The following is a 23,752-nucleotide window of genomic DNA, read 5'->3' on the forward strand; positions in this document are numbered from 1 at the left end:
GTGTCATTTGCACACAGATCCATGAAATGCGCAGATTTTATGTGTACAACTTATGGGGATTTGAGAAAAGTATACGCCTGGGTAAATAACACCCTAATCGAGATTTAGAACCATCCATCATTGCCTGCCTCTTCTAAATCATCCCTCCAGGGGTAACCACTATGCTGACCTTTGTAGAATTTCCCATAAATAGAATCACAGCGGGTTCCCTTTTGTGTCTGGTTCCCTTCATCATCGTCGGACACGTGAGGCGCCCCACGCCGTTGGGTATATCAGCACTCAGTTCATCATTACTGTTCACTGCACTTCTTAGTACAATTACACCACGGTATGTTTATCCACTCATCCGTTGATGGATATTTTGGCTGTTTCCAGGTTCAAGCTGTTGCAAAGAAAGCTTCTATGAGCATTCATGCACAGATCTTTGTGTGGACATAGGTGTTCATTTCTCTCGAGTAAATTCGTCTAATGGATTCTCCTGGATACAAGGCAAAGGTAAAAGCTAAGCCTAATTCTAACACTGACCCTAATCCTAACCCCAACCCTAACCCTGAGCCTAACCATACCACTAGCCCTACCCTTAACCCTGCCCCTAACACTAACCTTAACCCCAACCCTAATCCTAACCCCTAACCCTAATCCTAACCCCTAACCCTAACCCCAACCCCAACCCTAACCCTAACCCCTAACTCTAACCCTAGCAAAAGTATGTTTAACTTTGATTAATAAAAAAGAGACTCCAGCCTTTTACTAACTAGGCTATGACAGAAACTCATAATTTAAAATAGCCTAGAAAGCATTTGTTTTTTGTCTTTAGGATGCAGGTTCTGATATTTTGGGGGTAGATTCATTACCCTATGTGACCAATTATATTGGTTCTCAATCAGTTGAGACCCACCTACCAGTTAAAAGTGAGGAGAAGATTTTCAGGTGGGGAAAAGCTAACCTGGAATTTAAAATGTATATTTATGGCCCAGAGATGGGAGAGCTAGAGAGTACCTAAAAGGTCACTGTAATGGAGTAAGAGTCCCCTTGACTCAAATTCAAGTCTACCCTAAACCTCAGACTGTGATCATGTTTGGAAATAGAGTGTGCAGGTGTGATCAGTTAAGGTGAGGTTGTACTGGAGTAGGATGGGCCCTAAATCCAATTCTATTCTCATGGAGTTCCTGGGATTGTTGCTGTAGCCCAGCCCCTCTGGGCACCAGGGTCCCAGGAATGGTACCGGTGAAGCGCAGCCTATATAGCGTATCCCAGAGAAACAGAAATAATTTGTTCTAAATAGAATCTGACAAGCAAGAGCTCAGCTTTCCTTAAATCGTTACCCATCATATTGCTTCCTAAGACACTGGATTGAGTTTCCGAAGCCAAGTGGAGGCCCTGACAGTTGGGAAGTCAAGCTTCTGGGGATGGGACAGGAGCCTCCTATGACCCCAGATGAGAGAAGAGTTGAAACATGGCCTTTCCTAATGTGTTGGGCAAGACCAAGCTTTATTTTACCTGTTTCAGCAAAAACTCTCATGAGAAAGTCCTGAAGGTCCTCCCAAGCCCCCATCTTAACTCAGGGTCCACATTTTCACCTTCATGGCAGGATGTTTCTCCTCTAAAGGAACTTCTAACACTTTTCCCCTTGTAAACATCTTCAGAGGGCCGCCCTAGTTTGTGTATTATGTTGGTGCGTGTCTTTGTCGATATTTCTTCCAATGGTGTGTCTGTGGCTCTGTCCTGTGGTGGAGGGTTAGTTCAGATCTCTTTGAGTCGTCCAGTGATAATATCAATAGCAACAATGGCAAACACTTATGGAGAGCTTTCCTTGGTAATGGCTCCTGTATTAGTCCGTTCTCACATTGCTATAAAGACACTACCTGAGACTGGGTAGTGGTAATTTACAAAGCAAAGAGATTTGATTGACTCACAGTTCTGCATGGCTGTGGAGGCCTCAGGGAACTTACAATCATGGCGGGAGGTGAAGGGGAAGCAGGCACCTTCTTCACAAGGTGGCAGGAGAGAGGGAGGGGGAACTGCCAAACACTTTTAAACCATCAGATCTCATGAGAACTCACTCAGTATCACAAGAACAGTATGGAGGAAACTGTCCTCATGATCCAATCACATTCTACCAGATCCCTCCCTTGACACATGGGGATTACAATTTTAGATGAGATTTGGGTGGGGACACAGAGCCAAACCATATCAGCTCCCGTCATCCCCACTAATACCCTCCTCTCCCAAACCACCCCAGTCAATCTAACTAACAATAGTGGGCTTGCTATGGAACAGCCCCCGCAGATGTCCATGTTCTAATCCCAGACCCTGAGTCTATGTTACCTTCCATGGCAAAGGGGACACTGCGGATGAGAGTAAGCCAAGGATCCTCACATGGGAAGATTCTCCTGGAGTATCTGGGGTGGCCCGATGTCATCACAAACATCCTTAGAAGTGACAGTGGGAGACAGGAGGGTCTGAGTCAGAGAGAGCCTGGGGAATGCCATGCTGCTGGCTTTGAAGACAGAGGAAGGGGCCAAGAGCCAAGGAACACAGGCAGCCTCTGGAAGCTGGAAAAGTCAAGGAATGGATGTTCCCCAAAAGCCTCCACCAGGAACACAGCCCCGCGGCGCCTGGATTTTAGGCCCATTTCCCACTTCTGACCTCCCGAATGATGAGAGAATAAATGTGTGGCTTAGCGGCTTTAAGCCACTACGTTTATGGGAATTTGGAACAGTAGCCACAGGAAGCTCATCCCTTATGCAAACCCAACTTGCAGATGAGTCCCTCGGTCCCTTTTCCTGACAGCTGCCCCTGACCCTCATCCACACAGATCCTAGACCCACCGGTCCTCCCGTGTGCCAGGAGTGTAACCGAGCGTTCAGATTCCTTCTCTTTTCATCTTCATACCTTTCTTAGGTATTTTAGTTATTGTTCCCATTGACAGATAAAGGAATTTTGCCCAGGAACTTTGACTCTCCAAAGAGGAAGCCACCTTTCTAGTCTCAGGTAGACTCCCTGAGTCATGGCCACTGGGAATCTTTGGTCTGGGGGCCTGAGATCTGAAATCAAGGTGAGATCCCCAGACCTTGGAATGCATCTTTCTCCTCCAGCCCCATGCCCAGAACGTGCTGAATTTCTCCTTCCAAATGCAGTGTGGCCCCAGCTAACCATGTTCCTCCCTTGGTTTCTGCATCTCATGTGCGCGTGTCTGAATTCTAGCACCTACACCAGGCTATACATCTTTCTGTACACACTCAGGCTTTACCACCAGATCGTGAGGCTTTGGAGGGGGAAACACGCTTTGTCATTCACTCCACATTCAACACGTATTCACTGAGCACTTTCTGTGTGCCAAGTACTGTTCTAGGTGCTGGGGATAGAGCAGTGGGCAGGACAGACAAAGATCCCTGCCCTGGAGTTCAAGACCAGCCTGGCCAACGTGGTGAAACCCCATCTCTACTAAAAATACAAAAATCAGCCAGACGTGGTGGTGGGCACCTGTCATTCCTGCTACTCTGGGGGCTGAGGCAGGAGAATCGCTTGAACCTGGGAGGCGGAGGTTGCAGTGAGCCAAGATCATGCCAGTGCACTCCAGCCTGGGCGACAAGAGCGAAACTCTGGAAAAAAAAACAAAACAAAACCCTGCCCTTGGGGAGTTTATGTGCTGACAGGGTAAACAGATAGTCAGTAGCAAACACAGTAAATAAGTCAATTATAGAATCTGCTAGAAGGTAGAAGTTGCATGGGATCAAACAGAGAAGAACAAGGTGGGCAGGCAGGCCAAGTGAAGGTGGGGGAGATGAGTTGAAATGCAGATAGAGTGGGCCATAGTCCTTCCTGAGATGTGCAGAGACTTGAGAGAGGTGAGGAAACAAGACATGCAGAGATCTGGGGGAAAGTGTCCCGGCAGGGAGAAGATGAGTGTAAAGCCTGGGGCAGGAGCGAGCTTGGTGTATCCCAGGACTAGCAGGAGGGCCCGGGTGGCTAGGGCAGGTTGGGCGGAGGAGAGAGCACTGCCTGGGTCAGAGTGAAGGACGAGGGTGGAGCTGGGCCTTGCAGGGCCTTAGAGGGGCGTTGCAATGACTTTGATGTCAACTCCGAGTGAAACAGTCCCATCCCAGCACCAGTGTAAGCCCAGGCCCCTCGCCACCTGGCAAATATTTAAGTAGATAAAGAAGTGCCCCAGCAAATAGAGCATTCACAACATGCAAAATTGTTAGCCTGAAAGGAGGGGAAGGCTATGAGAGACGGAGGTCTCTTTCTTTTCTTGCTTTTCCTGGTCCTTTTCACAGGGCTTGCTAAGGTTGCTGGGACAAATCACCATGACAAGGAGGCCTGAAGCAACAGAAGTTCATTGTCTCATAGTTCTGGAAGCCAGAGGCTGAAATTGAGGGGTCCACAGGGCCACACTCCCTCCGAAGTTCTCTACGGAATAATCTGTCCCGGGCCTCTAGCCCAGCTTCCGGTGGTTGCTGGCAATCTCTGCCGTTGCTTGGCTGGTAGCTGCGCCACTCCAATCTCTGCCTCTGTCTTCATGTGGTGTCCCTCGTGTGTCTGTATTCTCTCCTCTTCATCTTCTTCTTCTTCTTCTTCTTTTTTTTTTTGACGGGATCTTGCTGTTTTGCCCAGGCTGGTGTGCCATGGCAGGATCTCTGCTCACTGCAACCTCTGCATCCCTGGACTCAAACGATCCTCCTGCCTCAGCCTCCCAAGTAGCTGGGACTATAGGCATGTACCACCACACCTGGCTAATTTTTGTATTTTTTGTAGAGACAGGGTTGCACCACGTTGCCCAGGCTGGTCTCAAACTCCTGAACTCAAGTGATCCACCTGCCTTGGGGTCCCAAAGTGCTGGGATCACACTCTCCTCTTCTTGTAAGGACACCAGTCCTTGATCAGGGCCCACCTAACCCAGTACGACCTGCTCTTCACTTCATCACATCTGCAAAGATCCTCTTTCCAAGTTAAGTCACATTCATGGGTACCTGAAGCTAGGACTTGAGTATATCTTTAGGGGACACCATTTAATCCACTCCAGAGCCCTTATTTGCCTGTCATTTGTCCCTGTGTGTGTTCCTGGGTATGTGTGCATGTATGTGTGTGTATTAACTCACGGGAGTTCACCTCACTGTCACGTCCTTCAGCACGTAATAGGGCTGTGTGTCTCAAACACCCCAGGCACAAAAGCTCACCCTCAAATGATGTATGTGCAGGCTGCCAGCAGCATCACAAAACCGTGTATCTGAGTCTTCTCCCAGAATGAGCCTGGAACAAGACTCCCCGAGTCTGAGAGCCACGGCTCAGGGCTTCTTTTTGCTCATTTCCTTCCCAGGAGACACCAAGTCAACATGCTGGGGTGCCCTTGTCCTCGGGCAGGGCAGAGAGAATATCATTCAAGAGCTCCAAATGTCTCACTCTCCCCACCAGCTCCACAAAAGGGGGATTCAGAGCTCCGGTGGGAAGCAGACAGGTGGAGCATGAAAGGGGCTGTCTGCTGAGAAGAATGTGGCAATTCATCCTGAGGATCCATGAGCTGGCTGGGGCAGTGGAAATTGGGCCCGATCTGCAGAGTGGCCCAGAGGGGCAGGGAAGCTGGCATGGGTTACCCAGAGCCTCCAGGACATCATCCCCCTTGGGAGGAGGCAGACTAGCCTGGACCAGGGCTCACTGTAGAATAAAGTGAATGGTGTCCCAGGACTCAGCATCAGGGGCCTTTACAGCCTGGTGTCCTACCTGCCCAGCGCTCAGCTGATGGGGAGGCTGGTAAGGCTGCAAATGGCGTTGGAGGGGGCCCACCTCACCCATTCCTGACGGCTAGTGGAGATGAAAGGGTTAGCCCTTCTCAATTAAATAAAGAACCTCTTTGATCATTATTTTGAAGGATTCAGACACTGTTTTTCACCATGACTGCAATGGACTGAATGTGTTCTCCCAAAATTTATATGCTGAAACTTCAGTCACCAATGTGATGGCATTAGGAGGTGGGGCCTTTGAGAATTAGGTCATGGGGGTAGAGCCCTTGTGAATGGGATTAGTGCCCTTACAAGGAGTTACAGGAGACAACCTTCTCCCTCTACCTCTTTCTCTCTCTCTTTCTTTCTTCCCACCCTCCACTACCTCTCTTTCTCTCCCTCTTTGCCCTCCCACCATGTGGTGCCTTCTGCCATGTTATGACACAGCAAGAAGGCTCTCACCAGATGCCGGCACCTTGATATTGGACTTCCTAGCATCCAGAACCATGAGACAATAAATTCCCCTTCATTATAAATCACCCAGTCTGGGCCGGGCGCAGTGACTCATGCTTGTAATCCCAGCACTTTGGGAGGCCGAGGCGGGTGGATCATGAGGTCAGGAGATCGAGACCATCCCGACTAACATGGTGAAACCCCGTCTCCACTAAAAATACAAAAAATCCTCCGGGCCTGGTGATGGACGCCTGTAGTCCTAGCTACTCTGGAGGCTGAGGCAGGAGAATGGCATGAGCCCGGGAGGCAGAGCTTGCAGCGAGCCGAGATTGTGCCACTGCACTCTAGCCTGGCGACAGAGCGAGATTCTGTCTCAAAAAATAAAATAAAATAAAATAAAAAATCGACGATACTCACAAGAGCTAAAAGGATAGGGAAGCCTCTCCCTCTCCCTCTCCCCCTCCCCCTCCCCACGGTCTCCCTCTCCCTCTCTTTCCACGGTCTCCCGCTGATGCTGAGCAGAAGCTGGACTGTGCTGCTGCCATCTCGGCTTGCTGCAGCCTCCTTGCCTGATTCTCCTGCCTCAGCCTGCCGAGTGCCTGCGATTGCAGGCGCGCGCCTCCACGCCTGACTGGTTTTCGTATTTTTTTGGTGAAGACGGGGTTTCACTGTGTTGGCTGGGCTGGTCTCCAGCTCCTAGCCGCGAGTGATCCGCCAGCCTCGGCCTCCGGAGGTGCCGGGATTGCAGACGGTGTCTGGTTCACTCAGTGCTCAATGGTGCCCAGGCTGGAGTGCAGTGGCGTGATCTCAGCTCGCTACAACCTCCACCTCCCAGCCGCCTGCCTTGGCCTCCCAAAGTGCCGAGATTGCAGCCTCTGCCCGGCCGCCACCCCGTCTGGGAAGTGAGGAGCGTCTCTGCCTGGCCGCCTATCATCTGGGACGTGAGGAGCCCCTCTGCCCGGCCGCCCAGTCTGGAAAGTGAGGAGCATCTCTGCCCGGCTGCCATCCCATCTAGGAAGTGAGGAGCGCCTCTTCCCGGCCGCCATCCCATCTAGGAAGTGAGGAGCGTCTCTGCCCGGCCACCCATCGTCTGAGATGTGGGGAGCTCCTTTGCCCCACCACCCCGTCTGGGATGTGAGGAGCGCCTCTGCCCGGCCGCGACCCCGTCTGGGAGGTGAGGAGAGTCTCTGCCTGGCCGCCCCGTCTGAGAAGGGAGGAGACCCTCCGCCCGGCAGCCGCCCCGTCTGGGAAGTGAGGAGCCCCTCTGCCCGGCAGCCACCCCGTCTGGGAAGTGAGGAGCGTCTCCGCCCGGCAGCCACCCCGTCCGGGAGAGAGGTGGGGGGGTCAGCCCCCTGCCCAGCCAGCCGCCCCGTCTGGGAGGTGAGGGGCGCCTCTGCCCAGCCGCCCCTACTGGGAAGTGAGGAGCCCCTCTGCCCGGCCACCACCCCGTCTGGGAGGTGTACCGAACAGCTCATTGAGAACGGGCCATGATGACAATTGCGGTTTTGTGGAATAGAAAGGGGGCAAAGGTGGGGAAAAGATTGAGAAATCGGATGGTTGCCGTGTCTGTGTAGAAAGAAGTAGACGTGGGAGACTTTTCATTTTGTTCTGTACTAAGAAAAATTCTTCTGCCTTGGGATCCTGTTGATCTGTGACCTTACCCCCAACCCTGTGCTCTCTGAAACATGTGCTGTGTCCACTCAGGGTTAAATGGATTAAGGGCGGTGCAAGATGTGCTTTGTTAAACAGATGCTTGGAGGCAGCATGCTCGTTAAGAGTCATCACCACTCCCTAATCTCAAGTACCCAGGGACACAAACACTGCGGAAGGCCGCAGGGTCCTCTGCCTAGGAAAACCAGAGACCTTTGTTCACTTGTTTATCTGCTGACCTTCCCTCCACTATTGTCCTATGACCCTGCCAAATCCCCCTCTGTGAGAAACACCCAAGAATGATCAATAAATAAATAAATAAATAAATAAATCACCCAGTCTGTGGTATTCTATATTGCAACACAAAACAGACGAAGACAGGAAGACAAAAAATTAAATCAGAACAAATCATTTTAATGTTCAGAATATTTGATTATTAATTTCTTGGGCAAAATCTTGCCCCAAAGTGATCTCAGGGAAGCTTCATCCTGTCCTGCAAGAAGCTTTCCCTAACACCTTTGTATCAGTTTTCCATTGCCACAATAATGCCACGTAATTGTCATAAGACCTCAGTTCATTGCACACACTTATGGAATCAGTGAGGGGCCAGTTTAGTGGCTTGACTGTCTGGCTGGGCTCACTCGTGTCTGGGGGCCAGCTGACTGTTGACTGAGCTAGGCTGACCTCAGCAGGAGTGACAGGGACTAGCCTGGGCAAGTTCCCATGGTGATGACAGAGGCCCACAAGAGCAACAGGAAACCTGGAAGGCCCCTTGAGGCCTAGCTGGGAACTGCTGCACCACCATATCTACCTCAGTTCTATTGGCCAAAACAAGGCACATGGGTGGACCCAGAGTCCGGATAAGAAAGTGCTGCAAGGTTCTAAAGCAGAGAACTTGGGTCTGGGACAGGGACAAAGATTCAGAGCCATTGTCATCACCTAACACAACTGCCTCTCCTCAAAGACCCCTGAGCTCCAGTGTGGCTCAGTGCTTCAGGACCCAGTGAATTCTATATTTTCTGAGACAGGTCACAACTTCTGGTCCACAAGCTCAGACATGCCGCTGTCCAAAATAAATTCATTTTTCTCTAACTCAATTTCTGTGCGAAGCCCCCAATCCACCTCTTGGCAGAACAGAATCTCAGCCAATATAGGGTCATTTTGTTAAAATCAGAATGTTCTGGGGGCAGTTTATGGTATCTCTTTCCATTCCTTAATGGTGTTGGGTTTGAGATCTACAAGATCTTTGGGGATATTGAGCAGGGAAGCCCTCCGACATTTGCTGAGATTTCCAAATTTCCTGTGTGGACTGGGTCGCTGGTCCCACAGTTTAAGGGCCCCTTTCTTTCCTAGTCTTCACTTCAAGTCCTTGTACCTCAGGACTGCCAGGCCCTTCTGGGGTAGGGGAGGGCGGGTACTCCCCAGGGACCCTCAGATACTCTCACGCCAAACTCTGGGGCCACAGGGCACCCATGGGAAAGAATACAGACCTACTCCCCCACTCCTCAGAGTGTTTCTGATCCTGTGCAAGCTGGTATGAGGAAACTTCTAGAAAGCAAGGCTCTGGTCTTCTTGGTTCTCAAGTCCCGGGACCACCTCATCTCAGCATGGTGTTCCGAGCCTGAGATGGAGTACAGGAGGTGGGGAGCAGCCCCTCTCGGATGTCCTGGCTAATTGCCTCTGTGATCCCCTTCTCTGAGGAATTTCCATTCTCTCTTGGCAAGAGTAGAGAGAGGGCTGTATTGGCCCTGGGAATATCCAATCTCCCATTTAGGCCCAAATCCCAACTTTTGATGCTCAAGAGACAAAAATTAATATCTTTTGTTCTTCTCTGTATTTCTGCTGGAACAACCCTTCCCTGAAGTTGTACTAGCAGAAAACCAGGGAAAAGAGTTCATATTTCAAACTATGGCCGCATCATATTTCTATGAATGGTAGTACGGGACTGGGCCTTATCCATCACCCAGGGAGGCATCGTAAGTGGTGGGAAAACCTGGATCTGGATGACCTCAATTCCAGTCCTGGCTCAGCCACTTGCAAGCTTAACCTCTCTGAGCTTGCGTCTACCCAAGCAGGCTGGCAGCAGATCTGAAAAATGCATGTGTTAGGCAGAATAATGGCCCTCTCCAAAAGGCATCCCCACCTTCATCCCAGGAACTTGCAAATATGTTGGGTTACGTGGCAGAGGGGAATTAAAGTTGCTCATCAATGACCCTGAGATGGAGATGTTGTCCTAGATTATCTGGGTGGGCTCAGCGTCATCACAATGTCCTTAAAAGTGAGAGAGAGAGAGAGAGGCAGAAGTAGAGAGAGCCAAAGGAAGATGTGGCCGTGGAGGGAAGATCTAGAGAGGGTAGCATGAGAAGGACTCAGCCGTGAGCCTGGGGCTGGGGGTGGGCACCAGAGCTGGAAAGTTAAGGAGATGATTCCCCCTCAGAGCCTCCAGAAGGAACCAGCCCTGCTGACACCTCGGTCTTAGCCCTGTGAGACCCGTGTCAGAGCTACAGTGCTGGAAGATGACAAATGTGTGTGTTTTTAAAGTCACTAAGTTTGGGCCGGGCGCAGTGGCTTACTCTTGTAATCCTAGTACTTTGGAGGCCGAGATGGGCTGGTCACCTGAGATCAGGAGTTCGAGACCAGCCTGGCCAACATGGTGAAACCCCGTCTCTACTAAAAATACAAAAATTAGCCAGGTGCGGTATTGCACACCTGTAATCCCAGCTACTTGGGAGGCTGAGGCAGGAGAATCGCTTGAACCCGGGAGGCAGAGGTTGCAGTGAGCTGGGATCATGCCATTGCACTCCAACCTGCGTGACAGAGCAAGCCTGTCTCAAAAAAATAAAATAGAATAAAGTCACTAAGTTTGTGATAGTTTGTCACAGCCACAAGAGAAACCCACACAGTGGCTGTGAAAGTCCTTGTGAATGGAAAGTGCTGGCAGAGGGGAGACATCACTCAGTCCAGCCACGCACCACCAGTGCCAGAGGTGGAGCCCAAGCTCCAGCAGGAGAGACACCTGGGTACTAATGTCACCTTCGCTGCTGGTGAGCACAGGAACCCCAGGCCTGTCACCCCACCTCACTCAGCCTCTCTCCTCCTCTATAGAAATCATCCCTGCCCTCGGGCTGATGGCGAGGTTCAATGAGATGATGCGTGTGATGTGGTTAGCGTGGACCTTGTCCAGGGTGGGCCTGAAAACATTTAGTGGTAAAGACAAAGAAGAAAGGGCAGCCAAAGAGGAGTTACCTTGTTCCGAGTATGAGTGACCTCCAGTTATACAGAGATTGGCGGATGCTAGGGAGGGATGGATGGATGGATGGATGGATGGATGGGTGGATGGATGGACAAACAGATGGGTGGATAGATAGATGGGTGGACAAACACATAGATAGATAGATAGATAGATAGATAGATAGATAGATAGATTAGATAGATACATACATACATACATACATACATACATACATACATACATAGATGGTAGATAGATCAAGATAGATAGATCAAGACATGATAGATCAAGAGAGATGATAGATCAAGATAGGCAGATGATAGATCAAGATAAATAATAGATACATAGATAGATCAAGATACATGATAGATAAATAGCTAGCTAGATGGGATAGATACTTCAAGGTACTTGGATTAGAAATAGTTTCTTAGACATGTAGAATACAAGAATATCCGTTGCAGTTTTATTCATAACCCCAAACTGGAAATAAGCCAAATGACCACAAGCTAAAGAATGGACAAAGCATATGATGGTATATTCATACAAAAGAATATCATTCAGCAAGTAAAAGAACAAACTACCAACACACCCAGCAACACGGGTGGATTTCAAGAGTATTATGTTGGCCAAAAAAGAAGCTGGGCACAAAGAGCCCACGTTGTAAGGTGCATCTACAGTTGATCCAGTTATTCTACATCTTTGTTTAGGTGAAAAAGATGAAGCTTAGTTCGTCTTTAGGCACAAATCATCAGTGATGATGAAAGTCAACATAATGGATGCTCTGGGGGTCGCCACCTGGGAGGGTGAGCGAGGGAGCCCTTGGGACGTGGGCGGTGTCCTGTGCTTTTACCTGGGTGGTGGTCACGTAGGGGCATATTTGTAAAAACGTACCAAGCTGCACCTTCACAGTGTGTGCACTTTACCTGTGAAAATTGCACCCCAATAAGAATGAAGAAGATAACAAGAAATGGTAGATTCTACACCCGGAGCCCACAGAGGGACTTAGTTAAGTGTTTGAGGAAGGAAGATAAAGGGGGTTGCCAGGTGTGGGTTCTGGTGTTACTGAGCCTCCCAGTGTCCTTTCCAGATCCTGGGAGCTGGCGAGCATCTCCAGGATCCTCAGGTTCGTCCCAGGAGGATAAGCAGCCTGTGAGTCGGTGCTGTCCCTGGCTAACGGCTTTCCTGGGCTGCCTCCACAACCCAGGACCTGCCACACACAAGCAAGGTAGGGAGGACAGCCTTTCCTGTACCCAAGCCCAGCAGGGAAGCCACACCCTCCCCGTCGGGCTTCTCCTGCTGTTGGCCCTGGGGACTTACCCAGCAGGGAAAGCCACCTCCTGCCCAAGCTGCCCCTACAGTCCCGATCTCCACCCCCTTCTTCCTCTTTCTCCTCCCCTTCTCCCCTCTCTCCTCCTCCTCTTCCTCCTCCTTCTCCCCCTCTCCTTCCTTCTCCTCCTCCCCTTCCCCTTTCTCCTCCCCCCTCCCCTCTCTCCTTTTCCTCTTCCTCCTCCTCCTCTTCCTCCTCCTCTTCCTCCTCTTTTCCTTCCCTCTTCCTCCTCTTCTGCCTCCTCCTCTCCACCCCTCTCCTCCTCCTCTTTTTCACTGGGGAGGAAGAGACCATACAAGTGTCCCCGCCAACCTGCGGTCACGTGGCCTCCATCAGCACAGGGCCCTGGCACATCTGTTTCCTCCCACCCTCCAGCTAGGACTGCTGAGCAGGGCAGTTTTCAGAGCACGGAGCTGGAGGGAGGGGCCTGAGCCAGGCAAGTGTGGCCTGTAAGGCCCTTGGAGACCCCGGAGCAGCCGTGGGCCACACTGTGGCTTGCCCCTAGACTCAGGGCCCCAGGGGCTTTGTGCAAACAATGCTGAGGGAGAGTGGCCAATTAGGGGTACCCTCCTGGCTCCCCAAACTCCTGCTGAGCCTCTCTCTCGCTGGTGCTGGAGCTCTCAGGGTCCATGCTAATATGGGTAGAAAAGAACCTTCTGGAAGGCATGTTCAGCATCCCCTTACCACCCAACCTGGAGCCAGGCATGAAGAATGATGGTGGTCAGGGAGGCAGCTGCTGTTGAGCTGACTTTGAACTTGAACTATTTTGAAATCCAGCTCATAAATTTCCAGCCCAGCCCGGGGCCTCCCCTTCAGGTCTGGGTGTGGAATCTGTCGAGGGGCCCTGGGTCTGCAGCACAATGCCGCATTTACAGAGCTGCGCTGCCAGTGCCTGAGTGTGTGTGTGAGTGTGTGTGTACCTGGGGACAGAGTGTTTGTGCACGGTGCCAAAGGGAGGGCCCCGCACATCTGGAAAGTGTCAGGTTTAATGCCCAAAGCCACGGGCCCAGGTCAGCTAAAAGTACATGTTTGCTTCCAGCCGCAGCTGTGCAAACTCCCGCTGCTCGGGCTGTGCTGGGCTCAGTCAAGTTCCCTCAAAGACAGTGGCCCCTTTGTCAGACTCCATTCCAATCCCCCGTTTCAAAGTCACTGGCCTGCCACGGGGCCCCCTGCCACAAACAGCTGCGGGGCAGCATCTGTCTGAGGCTGCATTCATTCCACCGGGAGAAGGAAAACACAGCAATTTAGGGTCTCGAATCTACGGCTCATCCAACAGACTGCACCCCTCCCATCCCTGTGAAACCTCTCTGTCTCAGTGGTCACACACCCGCCACCTTGGTCCTCATCAGGGCACAGCACAGCCGATGGCAGATGCAGCCCTTGCCCGCGGGGAGCTGGTTCTATTCCATTTGCTAACTTGTGGTTGTCGCTCGGAAAATCGTCTCCCTGCAGATGTGGTTTGGTTTATGTTTGGAGGCTGAGAGGAGCACAAACCTGTGTGTGTGTGCGTGTGTGTGTGTGCATGCGTGTGTGTGCGTGTGTGTGCATGTGTGCGTGTGTGTGCATGCGTGTGTGCGCGCGTGTGAATGCGTGTGTGAATGCACTCGTGCATTGGCGTGCACACATGTTCGTGCATAAGAGATGGGGGTAGATTAGGAACAGTGGGAGAAAACCAGTATCAGCCTGGGCTCGCCCCTCAAGCAGAGCTGTAGCTGAAGGCTGGTGAGAGGCGGTGTGTGGGAATTGGGCCCAGGAGCAGGGCTGGGGCTGGGAAGTGAAGGAGGGGGCGCCCGTGAACAGATCCTTAGGGGCTGGTGCAGCATCCTGCGGGAGCTGCCCAGGAGTCTCCTGAAAGCAGCCGCAGAAGTGCTCCCCCGCAGATGAAAAGGGAAGCATTGTCTATCAGCCGCTGCCCCCCATTGGTCACAGGGCGGGGAGGGGGCTCTGTATATGTCAGCCCTGCCCTCACACTCCTGGGTTTCCCAGGCAGGGGGTCCAAGCAGGTTCTTGCAGGTACAACACACACTGCAGCATCCGCAAAACCCTGGGGGAGGAAGCAAGAGGTGCGGGGTGTGCACTAAGGTGAGAGCCATCCCATGGCACCTGCGGGGAGCTGCTCTCTGCAGAAACAGGGGGTAAAACATGGGTTGAGAGGAGCCCAACGGGGCACGGGAAGGGGCCCAGGCAGCCAGCATGGGTCCCGGGCAGCCAGCATGAGTCCAGCCAGCGTGGGTCCTGGGACAGCCAGCGTGGGTCTCGGGTGAGCACAGGAAGGGGCCCCGGGCAGCCAGTGTGAGTCCTGTCAGCGTGGATCCCAGGGCAGCCAGTGTGGGTCCCGGGCAGCCAGCGTGGGTCCCAGGCAGCCAGCATGAGTCCAGCCAGCGTGGGTCCTGGGACGGCCAGCGTGGGTCTCGGGTGAGCACAGGAAGGGGCCCCGGGCAGCCATTGTGAGTCCTGTCAGCGTGGATCCCAGGGCAGCCAGCGTGAGTCCCGAGGCAGCCAGCGTGGGTCCCAGGCCTGAGCCTGCCTGCTCTGCCTTCTGCTGGAATCTTGCTCTCCCCCCAGCTGCCGGCCTGTGGGAGCCAAGAGCTTCTCCCTCACCAGCCAAAGAAGAGGCCAAGAGCTTCTACCTCACCAGCCAAAGGGTTCTGGGGCATTCCAGTCTTGGACCTTCTTCCCAAGGAGGACTGACAAGGGCTGGGGAAGCTCACCAGGGCACAGTCCCTCAGTGGTTTCCCAGCAGCCTGGAAGGAAGTGCGCATTGTTTGCACAGCTGGTTATTTTTCAGGCAGAGAAAACGTGATGCGATTGGCAGTCAGTGTCCTGGGGGTCTGTCTGCTCTGGGGGCTGGGTGGGTAGCACCCTAACCAGCTCTGGTCTCCCTCCACTGCCCAAGTTACAATCGCCATCGATGCCCCTCTAGTGGATGCATGTATGATGATGACGGCGATGACGATCACCACAGCTAACACCGCGACGGCACTCACTTTGTGCCAACCACTGTTTGACATGCTTCCCACATATGAACTCACTCAGTTTTTATAACAACCCTATTTGGTAGATGCTGTTATGATCCCCATTTTACAGACAAGGAAACTGAGGCAAGGGAGGCTAAGTCACTTTTCCAAGTAATAAATAGTATGTTAGATGGCGATCTGTAGGGAGAGGCCAGTGGCTATTTTGAACAACAATACAACCTACCAGCTATATGTTATGACACACATGAACAGTGGACTCCACCTCCTACCTCTTTAGAAAATTGGGATATTTTCCCAATACTACAGTGTCTGGAGTTACCAAACTAACAACAGTTCAATTGTCTCATCTATCAGCATTCTGACAACTCTAGTGTATAATCTGGATATTTATGGGGAGACCCTGACCTACTGGGCACTTGCAGGGGTGGGTGACCCCAAAAATATCCAAATTATATTCCAGAGTTGTCAGAATGCTGATAGATGAGATGAGTGAGCTGTTGTTGCTTTGATAACTCCAGACACTATAGTATTGGGAAAATACCCCAATTTTCTAAAGAGGTAGGAGGTGGATTCTGCTCTTCAAGTACATAGTAATATGTAGCTGGGAGGTTGTATTACGGTTCCAAATAGCCACTGCCCTTCCCTGGGGCTGCATCCCACACTTCTGTATGTCCTTGCTCCGTTGATAGCAGGCTTCACCATGTGACTTGTTTTGGCCAATAGGTATGAACAAAAGAAACATGCTTCACTTCTGGGCAGAATCCCCAAGAGCTACCATGAGGTCCTCCGCTTCTCTTTTCTCCCTACCACAAGACTGACATGACTCCAAGAGGGACTGCTCCTTTAGCCTGGGTCCCTAGAATGAAGATTGATATGCAGAAAAACTTCAGTCAGCCTGCAATGGACTTGTGGGGTTAGCAATAAGCTTTTGTTGTTATAAGCCACTGAGAGCCAGGGGCTGTATGTTACTGTGGCAGAACTTAGCTGAAGCTGACTAACACTGTTACTAACAGAATCATTTTCAAATGTAGAAAATAAAAGAGTGGTCTCTGAAAGCTGCTATGAGTTCGCATAGAACAAGTCACACCTGACAAATGCCTTTTATATATTTGATAGGGTTACACGAGTGATACAGAGAGGAATTTTGTAGTATAAGGATATCTGAAGTTCAGCTTGCATTATCAAAAACTTTGCCTCTGTTTCCCATAAATAAGATAGAGAAATGTGAGCTGGGTAAGAGCATGATTAAATGGTTTCATAACCATTACACTGAGGAACCAAGAAGGGCTGATTTCATGTGGCTGATGCCAACCTGCTGAAAGGTCTCTAATGGTATGCCACAGGGCTCTGCCCTTGTTTCACTCAGTTCAGTGTTTTCATTAATGATTTTTCACAAGGCCTTCAAAACCTAGGCTGATCACATTAAAAAATGATACAAAGCTGGGGAGAACAGTCTGGTAAACCATGAAATATTTTTGGCAGAGCAGAACAAGATGAACTGTAACAGAGATCAAACAACGTCTTAAAAAACCAGAAGGGGCCAGGTGCAGTGGCTTATCTCTATAATTCCAGCACTTTAGGAGGCCGAGGCGGGTGGATCACGAGGTCAGGAGATTGAGACCATCCTGGTCAACACGGTGAAACTCCATCTCTACTAAAATGCAAAAAATTAGCTGGGCATGGTGGCGTGCACCTGTAATCCCGGCTACTCAGGAAGCTGAGGCAGGGGAATCGCTTGAACTCGGGAGGCGGAGGTTGCAGTGAGCTGAGATCGAGCCACCGCACTCCAGCCTGGCGACAGGGCAAGACTCTGTCAAAAACAAACAAACAAACAAATAAAAACCCAGAAGGCCTGGAAATGGAAGTCATAGATTCATAGCAGCATGTATGAAAATGATAAGCTTGGTGTGAGTTATTATTATTAAATGCCAATATTCATTGAGCACTCCCAGTGTATCAGACAGCGTGCCAAGGACTGACTTGACACAATTCTCTCATTGTATTCTTCCCCAGGATCCTGAGTAGTTCATGCTGTGCTTTAAATAAGAGGTACATTCATTGAATCACCTATAGGAAAAAAAAAATCAAAGCATGTAACTTTTTCCATAAAGAAACTCCCAGGAGGTAGAGACCACTCTTTCTGGAATGCAATGGCATTTTCTATTATTTCTTCTTAAATGCTTTTAGATTAAGGATTCTGTTTAACTCAACAAATACTTACTGAACTCCTACTATGTGTCCAACATTCTTCCAGGTACTGGAAATGGGTTGGTGAATAACACAGGTAAAATCTCATCCACCGTGGAGTTGCCTGCCAAGGTAGAAGACACAAAAAAGAAATGAACCCTCTAATTTTTGGTGGTGATTCATTCTGTGAAGACCATCAACAGGGTGAGAAAATACAGAGTGACTGGGGAAGGGGGAGGGGTAATTATATGGGAAGATCAGGGAAGGCTTCCCTAAGGAGGTGACTTTGGGCAGAGCCCTAACAGGTGACAAGAATCCAGCCACTGGTTCCAAGAAAGACATTCCCTCATATTCTACTTCCCATTTGATTAGAAGCCTGCACAGGGAAAGAAACAGAAAAAAAAACAAACCCAGCACCCTACTTCTTGAGCCCAGGAGAGGGAAACAATGATAAGACGCTCCTAGGTGTCCAGAATTCTCTCAAGCAGGGGATCCCCCGGGGCCTGAACATCAGCAGATACCAGGAACCTCATTGTGCACTGAGTCCAGCACAAGTACAGAAAATAAATCTGAAACAGGGGTATTTTCCTCAACTTGGATTATTTTTGCAGTGATCGCGTTTCCTTGTATGTTAAGAAACCCTGGGAAATTATTTGCTTAACGGGAGCACTCGGTATTTCTCAAAGTCTTTTTTTTTTTTCAATCTTCTTTCCCTTTGCTCTTGCTTTCCTTCTCTTTGTTTGAGTTTTGAGCAAAAACTTCCTGCCCGCTGTGATATTTTCCCCATGAATGTCACCAAACTAAGTAGGCTAGAAAAACAGTTGTAGGAAATATGAGGAATGGCCAGGAATCAGGGTAAGCAGCAGCCTGGGAACCTTCCAGAAGAAAGTGCAGTCAGCGACTCTGACCTCGACTCCTGTCAGCAAATTACTCCAAAATCAAGTTGGCCATTTGAGTTCCATGGACGGGTTCCCCTTGCAAGACACTGCTTCTTTAAGTCCCTTGGGCAGGAAGTGGCGATTCCAGAGGTCCCCCTTGGCATGTCCTTGAGGGAACAAAGAAAGGGACACACTTCGGACCCCATCTGTGTGTGAAGTTGGTGATGGGGCATGACCATGATCCAAAATTCACCCGGCAATATTAAAGCTGGCCTGGGTCTGAACTCATGAAAGATAATGATTTGAATTTCAAAGGATTAAAAGAAGCTCATGGAAACGATGATTAAGCCCTTGAACATTTTTTTTAAAAAAAGATTAATTCTGAACCAAAGAGCTGCAAAAAAAAGTCAAATGTGAAGGGAAGAATGTCAATTGTGCCCTTAGAAAGTCTTGCTGGGAAAAAATACGGAAAGTAAAAGAAAAAAAATCATTGTCATTTTTCTGCTCTAAGAATTACAGCAGAGTTCCCAAGCCTTGTTAAATTAAGATAAAATTAGCTTATTGCATTTTTATCATTTTAGATTTATTTTTCAAGATGAAGTTCCAACGAAACCTCTTTTGTCTCTCTCCTTTTAACAGTATGTGAGCTATGACTCCATGTCAAGTAGCTTGGCTTCAGGTGCCCTTTTTCTGGTACCTATAACCCTTGGAAAAAATAAAGCCCTCCTGTTCTTCCTTTAATGGATTTGTCTACCAGACTGATGTCACTGAGAGAATTCTTTCATGTCCCTGTCCTGTTTCCAGCAGTTGGCATCTAGACTCCACTGAGCTGAGGTCCCCTTCTTCTAGAATCTTCTGCATGAAGAAAGAGCCCCTTCTTCTCACCTTCTTTATCTCTTGTATATTGGTCAGGATAAGTGACACCAGCTACTGTAACAAACAACCCCTGCATCTCAGTGGCTTATGGCTCAGCTGTCAGCCCAAGGGTTCTGCTCCACACAGTCATTCACGCACCCAGGCTCCCTCCATCTTGTGACTCCACCCTACTTGATACCCTCGGAGTCCTCTTTATTCAGCCAGTGGATGAAGAAGGAATGCGAGGGTGGTTTCTATGGGTCTGGTAGTAGCGCACGTCCAATCCACTCACATTCTAGTGTTCAGAATTCAATCACATGGCCGCACCTAACCACACAGAAGCCTGGGGAATTTAGTACAGTGTGGTTTCCTGGAGGAAGAGAAGAACTTGAAAACCAGTGAACATTAGTGATCTTGCCACATTTGCTACTTTTTCTTTCTCTCTTTGGTATCACCTCCCTGTTCTAGTTCATCTCTACATTGATATACCTGGCTAAGGCAGTTCAGGCTGCTGGAACAAATGACAATAGACTGAGTGGCTTAAACAACAAACATGTATTTCTCATATTTCTGGGGGTGGGGATGCCCAAGATCAAGGTGCTGGCAGAGCTAGTGCTTGGTGAGGACTTGCTTCTTGGCTTGTAGGCAGCCTCCTTCTCACTATATCCACATATGATGCAAAGTAGAGAGTGACAGGAAGCTCTCGTGTTTCATAAGGGCACTAATCCCATTGATGGGGGCTCCACCCTCATGACCTAATCACCTTCCAAAGGCCCTACTAAGACCATCATATTAGTCATTGAGATTTCAACATATAAATTTGGGGAAGGGGGACAACACAGACATTTCATAAAAATAAAAAAATAAAAAACACACAGGCACTCATGTTTTTCCCTACATAGCAATAATCCTTTTTCTTACTAAATCTCCTAGATTCTGTTGACCAAATTGGTCTTTCTTGGTTCAGAACAGCCTGAGTGTCAGAAATGTCAAGTTACATGAGCATCCATGTCCATCCATCCATCCATCCATCCATCTATCCGTCCATTCATCCGTCAGTCCATCCATTCATCCATCCATCCATCCATCCATCCATCCATCCATCCATCCATCCGTCCATCCATCTGTCTACTTATCCAGACAATAGTTAATGATCCCCCATGTGCAAAAGCATGGTGTGATGTGCTGTCCAGAAAGAAAAAAAGCATAAGGCGTGCTTTCTGCCTTTGAGGAGTTGATAATCCAATTGGGGACATAAGAACTAAGCACACACAAAGCTAGCAAATACACCAGGCCCAGGCATGTGGAGACGAGCCGGAACCACTGAGAAGCAGAGGCCTTGCGGGCTGCTCCCCATGCGCCTGCACCCCTCTTTCTCCAGACACACAAGGATGTGTCTGGGAGTTCTTCCCTGGTGCCCTCCATGAACTCTCTTCCTCAGTTCCCTCTGGTTCTCCACGGTTGGTCTCCTCGCCCTCCCATACCCATTTCTCTTGCCTTTCTGTGCTTCTTTTTCCCCACCCATCTCCCCAAGCCTCTCTTCACCTTCTTCCTGGGACACAGATGCCTCCAGAGTGTGCCAGCCTCAGAGCCTTTGCAGGAACAGAGGAAGCCTCAGGGCCTTTGCACCTCTGTTTCTTTGCCAGGACGCCCTTTCTCAGGCTCTTTGCAGAGCCGGCCCCTTTTCCCCACCAGGCTCTAGGTTCAAAAGCCACTTCTGAAGGATATTTGTGGCCCGGCCTCTGCCGTGGAAAGCCGCTCCACAGGTCTTTCTCTGCCCCATCATCCATTTTATTTTTATAGTATTTATAACTCTCTGAAATTACCTCGTTTAATTATTTTCTTCCCCCAACCCCCACCCCAGACTGGATGTCCCCCAAGAATGAGGACCAAGTATGACTAGTCCCTGGCTCTGTCCCCCATTGACCGGCACACAGTAGGTGCTTACTCATCACTGCTGATTGAAGGGATGTCAGACAGCCCCCTTCCCCTCCCCTCCTTTAGCATCTCAGGACTGCACCAGGAGCATCACTGAGCCCTGGCCGCTCCAGGACCCTGCCCTCCTGCTGGGCCTGGTCCCCAGACTCTGCCCTTTCTGGAGCTCCGGGCAGCGGGCCAGGAGCCTGGAGCCTTGCATTAATTCCTGCTCAATGCCCTTTGTCTTCACTTTCAGCTGAAAAACCACACAACCAGAATATTTGCCTGGACTTGCGTCTTCTTTGAGGAATGAATGGAAACGGTGTGCGTTTGCCGCGCTCTCTGGCGTACTCACCCTGCGGCATTTCGGGGGCCAGTGGGCCCCTGGAAACTGTGCTTCCTCCTTGCCATCTCTGCATTTTCATCAGCTGGGAAGGACTCACTCTCTCTCCTGAATGCCTTTCAGCCACTTGGCTCTTACCTGGCTGAACTTCATGCTATATATACTTTTTTACATTTTTAAACATTTTTTTGCATGACTCAAGTGAGCATCAGAACATCCTATATTACTTTTAATGTGCACAGATGTCCTTCTGGTAATTTACTCAGCTGTAGTTCAAAACGACTGTTCTATTAATGAGTTTTGTTTTGTTTTTGCCATGATGGCTCTTGAAAAACCACAGCACTCTTTGGAGCCCTCCTTTTTTTTTTTTTTTTTTCAATATAACAACTTGTTTATCCCCAAACCTGCTAAATCAACAAATGATGTTTTGGCATTATGGATTCAGGCAGACACAGTCACCAATTTATGTGACATCACAGTTTCTAGTCAGACAAAATAACTGGAAAGCAATCTGGATGGTGTGCCACATTTAGAAGATCTCAAAACATTTGCTTTGCACAGATTCGCCGAGTGAGAGGCATGCAGAGGGGGCAGTGCTCACGCTTTTCGTCTGCTGTGCACGGGCGCCATTTCCACGAGTGTCACGCACTATTGTGTTAGCCAGAAAGGTATATGTGTTTCACTTTAAGCATTCTACAACTTGGGAGCAAGAGAATTGTGAACCCCTAAAAAGCTGAAAAACGATAAAGAAAGTGGTGTAGAAAGGTGGGTGTATTGAAGGGGATTTCTTGAAGGTAACTCTAGACTCACCCTATACCACCCACTACCCACTATTGCAGGGGTCGGCCAACTTTTTCTATACAAGGCAAGATTGCAAATAGTTTAGTCTCTGCAGACTATGCATTCTCTGTTGCAAAAGGAAAACATAATAGTCATAGTATCTGGGGCTATCGTCTAGCACAAAGCTCTTTACCAATGCATCAGCTGGGGTTTGTGGAGTTTAAGGCTTGTCAGGGAGCAGGATATCCCCAAGATATCAAAATATCTCCCCAGAGCTTCCTGATAAATCACAAAGGGAAAGCTACCTTGAGCACGAAGAAATGAGGTGGATACCACCTCCACCCAGTGATCATCCCTAGCATGACCAACAGTGGGACAAGCTGACGGGATGTGCCTCCTGAAGTTGATGGCACAACATGGACCCTGAAAAATTCCTGCAAAATTGTTTATCCTACATCGAATCCTGAGACAGCAATCAGACAAATCGAGATCATGGGACGCTCTACAACTGGCCCAAACTCGTTAAAACTAGACATGTCAGGAAAGGCAAAATAGGCTTGGGGTCTGTTAGGGTCGAAGAATTAAAGAGATGTTACTACACAGAACTGGGATTTCACTCTGCTGGCCAGGGAAGACATGGCTGTGCCACAGTCTCACAGACTCAAGCAGAAGATACAAGACTCCTGGGTCCGAGACAAAGGATGTTATTACTCACAATAATCACAGAAGCCAGGGGGCCAGCATGTTCTTGAGCCAGTTCCCCAGCTCTGGTTTCCACAGGGCCACTAGAAGGGGCCCAGGTGACCCTTGCACATGCAGCTGTTTGCATGACAGGGGAGAAACCCACAGTGTAGGGAACCCGAATCTTTCACAGTGGGTAATAAGCCTGCCTGAACTTTTCTCCAGAGGGAACCATTATTTTTATTACAGTGGACAGGAAGCATGCCTATCCTTTGATTTGAAGAGAGACGCTATCTCTACCTTTCAAAACTGTTCTCCCTACAAACGTTATTGAAATGATAGCCCAGAATGAAGGGCGGCCAAGGCCTCTGTTTGCAAGATGGGAATAAACACGGGAGACTCATGAAGAATTGTCTCCTAATAGTGACAACGAAATGCAATGTGTGTGATCGCTTCTCGGCCTTTTGGCTAAGATCAAGTGAAATGCAACGTGTGTTTGAGCCCTGGGTTGAGAAAGAAAACAGCTTTAAAGGACATTGTTGGGAAAATTGGGGACATTTTGATATGGAATATAGGTTATATAATTGTATCAATGTTAAATTCCCTCAGTATGATCGCGGTATTGTGGTTCCATATCATCTTTCTTCTTAGGAGGTGCCGCTGAAGAGTTTTGGAGCAAAGGGGCATGATGTTTACCACCAATTTTTACATAGTTTAGCAAAACACAAAACAAAATAAACAGTACACACAC

The 23,752-nt window shown here is 49.5% G+C and overlaps 1 protein-coding gene across 3 annotated transcripts in view; it reads left to right on the forward strand.

The window, feature by feature from the left end:
• LOC134807419 (uncharacterized) overlaps positions 1–23,406 on the forward strand; it is a 185,194-nt gene extending 161,788 nt beyond the window's left edge. Inside the window, exons 3-6 of one of the 3 annotated variants that reach the window (XM_063785283.1) lie at positions 376–495; positions 12,143–12,280; positions 16,084–16,273; positions 17,615–17,751. In XM_063785283.1, the coding sequence (XP_063641353.1) occupies positions 376–495; positions 12,143–12,280; positions 16,084–16,178 (353 nt within the window). In that variant the 3' untranslated portion in view covers positions 16,179–16,273; positions 17,615–17,751. Of the gene's footprint in view, positions 1–375; positions 496–12,142; positions 12,281–16,083; positions 16,274–17,614; positions 17,752–21,453 lie in introns of those variants that run through there. The other 2 variants (XR_010147857.1, XR_010147861.1) reach the window with 2 other exon arrangements.
• The last annotated feature ends 346 nt before the right edge of the window (positions 23,407–23,752 follow it).

This window comes from Pan troglodytes, chromosome 10, assembly GCF_028858775.2.
Source record: "Pan troglodytes isolate AG18354 chromosome 10, NHGRI_mPanTro3-v2.0_pri, whole genome shotgun sequence".
NCBI classification, from domain to species: domain Eukaryota; kingdom Metazoa; phylum Chordata; class Mammalia; order Primates; family Hominidae; genus Pan; species Pan troglodytes.